The sequence below is a fragment of the Marmota flaviventris genome, chromosome 3 (genome assembly GCF_047511675.1).
Source record: "Marmota flaviventris isolate mMarFla1 chromosome 3, mMarFla1.hap1, whole genome shotgun sequence".
NCBI lineage: Eukaryota > Metazoa > Chordata > Mammalia > Rodentia > Sciuridae > Marmota > Marmota flaviventris.
The window spans coordinates 99558285-99569105 of record NC_092500.1 but is presented as its reverse complement, the minus strand read 5'-3'; the positions used below and the strand labels follow the sequence as shown (position 1 = coordinate 99569105).

The 10821-nt window shown below is 39.7% G+C and overlaps 1 protein-coding gene across 1 annotated transcript; it reads left to right on the top strand.

The window, feature by feature from the left end:
* Positions 1–1778: 1778 nt before the first annotated feature.
* Gabarapl1 (GABA type A receptor associated protein like 1) lies at positions 1779–10536 on the top strand. The gene is made up of 4 exons (XM_027923996.3): positions 1779–2134; positions 6748–6826; positions 7799–7917; positions 9174–10536. The coding sequence occupies exons 1-4, from the start codon at positions 2045–2047 to the stop codon at positions 9237–9239; spliced, it is 354 nt and encodes a 117-aa protein (XP_027779797.1). The 5' UTR covers positions 1779–2044; the 3' UTR covers positions 9240–10536.
* The last annotated feature ends 285 nt before the right edge of the window (positions 10537–10821 follow it).

Below are 10821 nucleotides of genomic sequence, written 5' to 3'. Positions count from 1 at the left end.
TTGGAAATTTTTTCCACTATTAAAAACATAAAAAAAGACTATTACAAAAAAAAATTTGAAAATTAGTTTTTTAAAATAGCATTTTGTCTGGTTGAAAAAGGAATTTTAAAATATTTTGCCTGAATGTATTAATTTACATAAGTAAACTAGCTTCTGTATAATATTTTAAATGCCATACTGAGAATAAAGATAAAATGCACACTTTGGAAATAGATTTTGTATTCTAATATAAAGTATTAGTATTGGAAAAGTCTTGTGGCAGAAAGATTAATCAAAGTTTCATTTCTAAATTATTTTTCATACTATAAAGTGTTTTGTGCTGAAGTATCTTTAAACTAAAGGTTACAGGTAACCTTTCCAATGCTCTTAAATTTTAAATCTCCACCATAATTGACTTCAACGTGTTGTAAAGTTCTCCTTTGGAAGATTTAGCTCTCTATGGGTCAAAGTTAAAGTCAGTAACTAAGAATGCAACTATTTACAATTTGAAAATAAGGTCTAAAAATTATAAACACATAATGTGATACAATAATTAATAATTTTTCATGTATTAAAAAAGGCTCAGAGATGCCACGGAGAATAATAAATTAACATTAAGAAGGGCAACTTTGCAATTCATTTTTCAGAGTTTCAATAATGAAACTTAGTTTCTTTTATTTTGTGGCTTTATTTTCTAAAACAGACACTGAGACACTGATCAAAGACGAGAGGTGCTGCTGTTGTCCAATATTTTTCAAAACCCACCTGAATTGCAAATGGCAAAGCAACCCTTCTACTCTGTATCTTTACCATTTCTGCTGCTGCCCTCCTCTTACAGATTCCAGGAATCAGTGCCAATAGGACCATGTGCAAAGGCCTTAGTCCTTTGGTTTAGGAGGGAAACGGAGTGCCAGAGAAATGCCTTACCTCCCTCACCTGCCCCACCACCTGGAGTCTTTCATCAGCATTCCAGCTGCGTTCTCAATCCGCAGGAGGTCATGTAACCAGTAAAACTGTTTTTTTTTTTTTTTTTTTTTTTTTTTTTATGAATTGTTGCAGGAGAGGAAAAGAAAATTTGGCCACCACAGTTAATCATCTAAAAGACTCGATGTTTTCATTTCCAAAAGATAAGCCTAACTTCTAGGTAAACAGGGGAAAGTGAATCATGTCTACATTTGAACGTGCACGGTCACCACAGTAGTAGTCACTGATACCGTTTCCTTCTCCGAACCTTCATTACCCTTCATGCCCTTTGCTTTGCACACCCTTTCAAATTCCTGAGTCACGCTCTGTTTATGCTGCTGTTCTACGAACAAATTGCAGCACCAATCCAAACAAAATGACGCCAATGTGGGGAGGGCGGGATCACGGAGGCCAGCCTAGCATTTTGGGATGCCAAGGCGAGTGCAACCGAACCGGCAAAGGTCAAAATGCAAGCACGGGATGTCTCTACTTCGGCCAAGCGGATCCCAGGAGGCCCTGTCGCTTTTCCCTCCACTCCGAATCCCAACCAGGGTTAGTGTCCGGTGTATTTGTTTTGGGCCTCAACCAAGAAACGTGAAGGAGAGGGAAGAAGACATTTTTAGAATGTTCTTTTGCTTTTAAAATGATCTTTAATGTCACAGCACCAAATACAAAACCAAATATAACTTAGTTTTGTTTTCAGTGGAGTCTATTTAGGAAAAGTTTAGACACACACAGAATAAAATGAAATAGAAAATAACTCTGTCTACCCCTATCCCGCGGTGCCCAGAACGCAGGGGGCGGGGCAGAGGGCGGTGCGCTGTGACGTCACAGCACCGACGCGCTGCCCCTGTGTTTTTGTGTTCTCTGCTCTTCGGGAAAGCCGCCTGAATTTCTTTACTTGGCCAGCGCCCCCACCTCCAGGCCAAGGAGACCCAAAATCCTCTAACAAACGCTGGGCCAGATAGTACTGCGACGGGGCCGTTTCTGGAGCGATTCTGAGAACAGTGACATTGGCAGAGGATAGCAAGACGCGACAGACGCAATCGCCAGCGAGGAAGGCAGGCCCCATCCCGGGATCTTAGAAATCCTGCGGTCCATTATGAAGTTCCAGTATAAGGAGGACCATCCCTTTGAGTATCGGAAAAAGGAAGGAGAAAAGATCCGGAAGAAATATCCGGACAGGGTCCCAGTGAGTACGCCGGGCGCGGGAAGGAGGAGGGGAGAGGGGCTGGGCGGGGGCGCGGAGGAGGAAGTCGTGATGGCAGCCCCCAGACACCGGAGGGTCTGCGAGGGAGGGAGGTCCCAGAATCACTTAACCCCGAACACCCTTCACTATTACAAGGGTCCCTGGACCTTCTAACTGCGGACCTTTTTAAGTCCGCATCCCCAGGACCGGTACCCATCTTTAAAGGTGTCCGCATCTTTAGAGCGGAGCCTACGCGTCGAGTGACTCAGCATTTTCAGCACATGTGTAGGTTGAGATGTGCACCAAATTGGGCCGGTTTGTGCGAGAGTGACTCGTTTGGAGGCAGGTTCGCTACCTTTAAGAACGCACGAAAATTACTGATGGAGTGGGGTTTGCTCCCATCGATTTCTGCGTTGGATGGTTTCCTAGGTTAATTTTGGTCTTAACATTTTGGGGCATGGAAGAAAAAAGATTCAGACGCCCAGATTCTTTCTTGTATTCGCTTAGGAATGGGGGCAGGGAGCGCCACAAGACAGGCGCAGAAAACAAGGTCACGTTCTCCGCCTAACAGCCTGCTAGCCTCACCATTCTTGGCTCCAACGCCAGGTGCGGCGACCGCAGGCCTTCGCCCGATACTGAGTGTGGTCAAACTACCCAGACCCAGTGGCAGGAGTGAGGCATTTTCTTCTTAGATTTGGGCCCCGGATTAAGTGGTCAAAACTAGTGCAGGCGGTGAGGAAGAAAGAAGAAATATTAGGTGTCTTTCAGCATCCGGGCGCTTTTCCCTTTCCTCCCCCGCCCACCTCCCTGTTTTTTTTTTTTTTGTTTGTTTGTTTTTTTCCCCCTAATGTAGACTGCGCAGCCAAATTGCAAGGCTTTTTAAGTGTGGTAGAGGGATCTAGGGCTACTGGATTTGGGTGATGGTGGAGCAGAGACCTTAAGGTTCTGCTCTGTATCTTCAAGCAGGGGCATTAGAGTTAGTATTACCCGTAATTTAAAGGAATTATCTTGATTTTTTTTTTCTTGACCGTTAGTTAGGTACTCTTTGGAATTCCTGAACAATCCTTTCTAACTTTATTGGACTTTTAGCTACCAGAGGATGCCTTGCACTCCTTTTTCTATAAGGAGGAGGGGACATTAGGGCTCTCTGTTCTCCAGGAATTACACACATAAGGGTTTTCTGCAGAAACTGTGGGGAGGTAACCCTTACCTGATACATGATCCTTCACAAATTACTTGTTCTCTGGAACTTGGATAACTATTTTAAAGGTTTTTCTCAATTCAGTAATAACAGTCCCATTTTGAATAATAGTTCACAATTGCAGCAAATTTTTATTAATACCACATACCTTGCAGTATCTGATTGCTGTCTTCATATTCATTTAATTCTCACACCATTATAATCTCTATTCTACAGATGAAGAATCTGAAACACAGGAAAGTGCAATTATTTATTAAAAGTTTGGCATTGCTGGCCTGTGGTAGAAGCAGGAATTCCAACTTTGACTGTCATGCTTTGGGAGCCCTTAACCTCCATGCTGTATCATTTTAAAATTTCTAATTCAGTTTTATTAACCAGAATTAGTTAAATGTGCTCTGTATGCCTTACACTTTGGAGACTGAAAATAGATAAACTGTTATTAACCTCAGGAGTTTATAGCATAGCCTGGTGCCAGTAAGGACTCTTAAGCAAAATGACTATCTTTTATTCTTCGGAACTTGCTAAGGACAAGTTCTGTTCTTACAGTAGCTTTGCATAAATCACAAACTCTTGACATGTACCTGTTTGTAACTCTACTTAAAATTCCCAAATATTTTCTCAAAACGAAGCTCTTCAAATTTCATTCATCTGCATTCACCCAGGGTATTTTAACTATTCTAATCCTCCCTATTTTCCTGAGAATGGTTTGCTGTTATCTCTTGTGCTTCTATGATACTTTATAAGTAAGACCACTGCTAAGATCTCATGGTCCCTCCAGTTATGCTTTAACTAGCCATGAGCCTCCCAACTGCTCATGACCTGCTCAGACCCTCTACTTGTGATGCAGGAAAAAGAGCTCTACTAAGGGTAGAGATGTGTATGTTGTGTGTGCATGCACGCTGGGATTAAACCCAGGGCCTTGTGTATGGGATGTACACAATGTACACAATCCACCTTTGAACTATACCTCCAGCTCCAGATATTTGCTTTTAATTCTGTAACAGGAATTTTCTGTGTCTTTAGGCAGAACCCTTAATCCTCCTTTGCTGAAGTGTCCTGTGTGCAGAATAGAATGTTAAACACTCTTCTAAAACCCCACTCTTGGTTGCTCATACAACCTGAACTTAGCCCCAACAGTAGGTGTGCTTGTGCTTTGGGATGGGAGGAATTCATGGGATCTTAATACCCACAATATATTGAAAACCTGCAGCAGCAGGACACTATTAGGAACAGGTTATCTATTAATATTTAAAAATTTGTTATTAGTACTATGGAGAGTTATCCACATTTTACAGATGAGGAAAACTGAGACCCAAAGTGTCAAAACATCTGATTCAGGATCTGTCACTGTGAGGAATAGAATTGATTTTCTAGAAACTTAAATATTTTCTGATCAACTAAGGCCTTACTTACTCTTCTTCTTCCTGTTTCTTCCTCTCTCCCAACACCCTCCCCTGCTTGTGTCCCTAGTTGTCACTATAATCAGCTTTGTTGCTCTTGTCCTATCTCCTCCCTTTGTGGCTTCCATTTTTTTTTTTTTTTTTTTTCTTGATAGGAGCTGCCAGATCTCAGAGCTCCTGTGAGGAGCTTGTGAGGAGCTCTTCCAGATCTCAGAGCACAATGTTAGGCTCCATCTGTTATGCTTTGATTTTTTTATAAACTGTGCTGTCTCCTGTCTATCCTTATTATTGGGCCTTTGGTAGTTTGTCTTTGAAGCCTTTCTTTTTTAAAAAATATTTATTCACAATATCTTTATTTCACTCATTTATTTTTTTATGTGGTGCTGAGGATTGAACCCGGGGTTCCGTGCGTTCGAGACAAGCACTCTACCGCTGAGCCACAATCCCAGCCCCTCTTCTTTTTCTTTTTAATTTCTAGCTCATATCTGTATACCCCAGTTTTTATTTTTATTTATTTGTTTGTTTATGTATTTACCTTTTTGGTACTGGGCTTTGAACCGAAGGCCCAGTGCAAGCTAAGCATGTGCTCTACCACTGACCTACACCCCCAGCCTTCCAATTTTCTTTTTTAAATTCAAAGATGATTATGCCCCCAATTAAGCTCTTCCTGGTGTAGGAATCGTTTTCTGTATAAACACAAAATGTTTTTTACTGCTTTCATTTATTCCTTTTTTAAGAGATTTCAGCCCCTACATTCAAACTAAAATTTATGTTTAGTGAGTTCTTTATACTTTGCAAAGCATTTCTACATAAAAATTATGAATTACTTAAGTTTATATCATATCAATACCATGAACTTGGAAGCTGCCTTTTACTCAATAGAATGCTAAGGCTCAAAGAGGTTGAATGACCTATTGAAGATCACTCACGTACCAGGAATACCTTGTTCAGTATTTGTTTCTGCTTCACTTAAATTTTTCATACGTTCCATATTTTATATCTGGAATGATTATATTTCCTAAACTAAAAAAATCTGGAATTAGTGGTTTTATATTAGATATTTTTGTATTTTATAAGTTTAAGTGTATAAAATAGTTTGATATTTAAATATCTTTGTTTTTTCTCTCAGGAAAAAAAAAAGGTCTTCATAAAAGTTGAAGATATAAGTATTATAGAAATACTTTAACGTAGACATTGAAAAGCCTCCTAATATAATCAATATTGCCTAATGGTTTAATATATTGACATTCTGTTATAACATGTCATTCATTATTTACTTTTTTTTCAAGACACTATTAAGTGTCTTGAACATTTCTTTGCAGTCATTCTTAAAAATTTTGGCAAAGTATGATATTTAAACATAACCTGTTTGTGTTAATAATTTCTGTTACTAAAACAAATATTTGAAGTAATCAACTTAAAAGAGAAAATGTTTATTTTGGCCGATGGTTTCAGAGATTTTAAACCATGGTCAGTTGGCCCCATTGTTTTGGTCCTGTGGCAGCACAGGATTTATGGTGAAGCAAAACCATGCCTCTCATGGCTGGAGTGTGAAAGAGAAAAGGGTTCCATAGTCCCCTTTTAGGACCACTCCTATGACTTGAACACTTCTACTAGGCCCCACCTTTTTAAAGCTTTTAGCATCTCCCAGTAGTACCACAATAGAGAACAGGTCTTTAACACATGAGCCTTTAGAAGACATTTAAGTTCCAAACTGTAGCACTGTACCATTAATAAATGGCATTTTTAAAAAAGAATAAAACTAAGAAGTGATTAGAACCATCTGAGAAAACCCAGAAAATCTTCATTCTCTAATTAAATACCAGTGTGTTTTAGTGTCCCTTACAGATAACTCATAATTATTTAAAATCAAATACATGTTTGTGTTGGGGGATTAAAAAGTTGTATTAGGCCTAGACAGTCTCACTTCCATCATTACAACTGTGGATGTGGAAGGAAAAACACCATGTTGGGTTCTGTAGTTTTTCATTTCCACTTCCCTACTCTCCATCTAGGTCATTGTGGAGAAGGCTCCGAAAGCCAGGGTGCCTGATCTGGACAAGAGGAAGTACCTAGTGCCCTCTGACCTCACTGGTAATACTCTTTCCCTCCCCTGACCCTTCATTTCATGACAAAATATTCTTGGTCCTTATCACATGCATGAGAGATGAAGAAAGCATGTGGGATTTTCAGAGTTATCTGATTCAAAAATGACATAATAGTTCTGTCATCTCCAGTTCCCTATACCATTCCCCATCACCATGTCTTGTTTGATTTAGTTACAGCCAAGCAAAAAACTTTGAAAGAAGAGATCAGACATTCATCATTTAGACTGCTTTTAAAATTAAGCCTCATAATTGTAATAGCAATTCATTCCCAAAAGAAAATCAGCCCATTTCTTGATAGTATTAAATTTTAGGAAATTCTGAACTAAATAGCTTATCGCCTAATGGTAGTTTTATAACAGGTTTTGTAAATTGTTTTTGGAATCATATGAATATATTCACTCTCTACCATGAGACTTAATGGAATACCCACTGCATCCAAGATACACTGGGGATATTTCCATAGGTACGTTTGATCTAGAATTAATACATTCAGATTGACCTTCTAGAACTTTCTCAGCATTTTCAGGAAGAGGTTAGTTATTGAACCCATTCATTGTCCTAACACTGAATGTCTGTGCTATGATTACCAGAGACCAGTGGAACTCTATCATTACTTTGTCTAAAGTTGCAAGTGGGGATGGAAAGGGATTTCAAGTCAGTTTTAGATCATAATGAGAAGGTTTTGGTCTATATATGCACAGTATTTCCTCAGACTGAGGGGAAATGCTAGCATTAGGTCTGCAATTGAGCAATGAGAAATAACTCCACTGTGGAGTGCCAGGGTCTACATAGGCTCTTTAAGTTACTAAAGCTCTTGGAAAGTATTTCGCTCTGTTCAGATGATATATAAAGGTGATACTTAACTCTAGAAAGTTAAAATAGAAATTTTTTTCTGGTACTTATCTTTCTACTAATCCTTTGTTTTCTTCTTGCCCCTTTTTCCTTTTCCTTTATTCAGTTGGCCAGTTCTACTTCTTAATCCGGAAGAGGATCCACCTGAGACCTGAGGACGCCTTATTCTTCTTTGTCAACAACACTATCCCTCCTACTAGTGCTACCATGGGCCAGCTGTATGAGGTAATGGTTCTGGTCAAAACAATAAGAACAGTCTGGCATCCGCTAGCTTTTGTTCCAGTGTATGTTGATAACACACCTGAGAAGTAGAGCAGGAGGTGTTATCAGGATCCTCTTACACATGGCAGTGTAAGGCTCTGCAGATGAGAGACCACTTGTCCTTCAGTGATTGAGCACCCTATTAGATATAATCCTTTTGAATTCTTTTCTGTCTTTCTTGACCATAGTGTTTTAATCTGGATCACCTTTATTGAAGCAGCAGTAAATTGTTCCTGATAGAAAAAACTTGAAAAGTGTCTACCCTTCACAGTTCCTGTTATTCTTGTTGATAAAATATCATTTGTGAGAGAACTATGTATTTCAACCCCAGTTTATTATGTTATTCTCATTTATCAACATATTGGGCAAACAAACTCTGAAGCTAAAATCCTCAAACTGAAGCGGAATCTTCACAGTTTATTTCCATATAAACTCTGTGAAGAGTTTCTTAGGACAACCACCTAGGGAAGATTTTCTTCTTAAACTAAGACCATGGAGGAGATTTATCATTATCTGGACACAGATAAAATACAATTTAAAATTAAGACAAAGTCTTTAAATTTATTCACTTAACAGATAAATTTAGTGTTATATGTGATTTGGTTGATTTAATGGCAAATGGTCAGAATCTAGTTTTAAGAAAAACTACAGTAAAGGACATTATCATACTGGGGATACAACCCAAGATTGTAACTATATTATTCCTTGAAGGGTTTCACACAGACTTCCTTCTCATGTGCTCTGTTAGTTAATTATGTGAACATTTAATAAACGCTGGCCTAACCTTTATTCCCTAGCATATGTTCCCTGTGAAAATATATTCCACATTTGGTATCTTCGTTCTTTTTACTAGAATTAGCTTTTTAAGGGCCATCATCTTTATATCCTATGACCTGTGTGTATTCTTTTCTCCATCAAGACTTTTTTGTTTGTGAAGTTCGAGCTCAAAGTTGAATTCTAACTAACTGGTGTCTCCGTCTTTGTTGTTGACTTTTTCTTTTACTCCTGTTGTTTTTTTGCAGTGCTGGATTTGGAACCCAGGGCCTCCCATATGCCAGGCAAGGGCTCAACTGCTGTGCTGTATGCCCTGCCCTGTTCCTGTTTTTAATAGGAGTTAATGATAACTTTCATACTTAATTTATAAGGTTGTGTGAGGCTCGGAATTCTAAGGATGATGAATGTGTATGTTTTCTAAACTGTCATCTTATCTTTTCCCGTAGGACAACCATGAGGAAGACTATTTTCTGTATGTGGCCTACAGTGATGAGAGTGTCTATGGGAAGTGAGTGGCAGAAGCCCAGCAGATGGGAGCACCTGGACTTGGGGGTAGGGGAGGGGTGCGAGTGGGGCTTGGGGGAAGAGAGGGAAAGCTCCCACCACGGAGGAAACAGAAGGTGAAGACATCGGGAAACATTACACTGCACACACTGTCATATTTTCACATGCTCAATTGATGTTTTTTGCTGTTTCTTCAGCCCAAGGAGAAAGTATGTCAGAACAGAGCTGTTGAATTGACATTGACAGAGGAATGGGGATGACATAATTTCACAGCAGTGCTGAGAATTTTTGTGCAATTTCATAGGAGGTTCAGGAGGTGGGCAGGTTGAGGCCCAAAATGAATGCAGTCCAGCAACGGCTCCCATCTCTTTGGGCAGAATTTCATTTTTTTTTTTTTTTTTTTTTTTTTTTGACATTTACACAAGATGGGTAGGGAAAAGGAAACAGGAATGCTTTAGGACTTGTGGTAGTGGACCATACCTGGGGACCAAAACTATCCACTATAATGGAAGCTTTGTAGCCCCTGATCTCTCCTATTTTTCCACTCCACCCCACACTCCCATCCTCATCTCACACACAGATGTCACAGTATCACCCTGGTGGTGGCAGTAGATATCTACACAGACACTTAGATGGAGCTTTTTCACCTTTGGAAAATATAGGGCAGGCATGAAGGTGGTTATGATTATGAAGTAGCTTTGAATGCTTTAAACTGGAATTGAATGAGCATTGAGCATCTCTGACCAATTTGCTCTTTCTCTGATACCCCTTATCCCACACCTATCTTGGAATTTCATGAGCCTCAGGCATTTCTAGTTACAAGCTAAAGACAGTCTTTTAGCATTTCATTAGTATTTTCCATGTACTGGGAAAGAGGTGTCTTCCATATGGAGGAGGCAGATAGAGGAAAGATAGATTATCTTCACCTCCCATTCATCCAGAATTCTTGCTCCCCTGCTGCTGCCCCTTCAGTCTCACAGGCACAGGAATGCTATGTGATGGCCAGCTGCTTCCCTCCTTCAGTTTTCATCCACTGAAGCTGCTAATTAGAAGAGTTCCGGAGGGATGGCTTAGTAATTCATGGGGATTTTATTGATTTTTTTTTTCCATTTTGGGGTTCTGTGGGGTGGGGCGTGGGGAGCAGGAATTGCACTCAGACATGACATTTCAGTTCATCTCTGCTGATGATAAGGATTCTTCCTGTTGGGAAATTTGTGTTGTCTAGTCTGTCAGCTACAGGTTCTTGTATAATGAAGTCACTGCTGTTAGGCCAAGGAAATAAAATAATTGCTTATCTTAAAAATATACCCTGAATTCAGAAATGTTGCCTTTATTGGGTATGCGTTTGAATAGACAGCGTTTGTTTTTTAAAAAACAAAACTTTGAGTGGGGGTGACTGTTATTGAATACTCACATAGGGTCAGGTGCATGTTTACTTAGCTCTCTACTGACCAGGTAGTTGCTATCTGAGGGTGAGTGTTATGTGAGGCAGCGTGGCTGGTGCCGTGGTGATGTGTACACAATTTTCTCCTCTGCAGATAAGTGCTGTGTCACTGTTTTTCTGTAAGCTGAGTTGAAAGACTGCCTGCA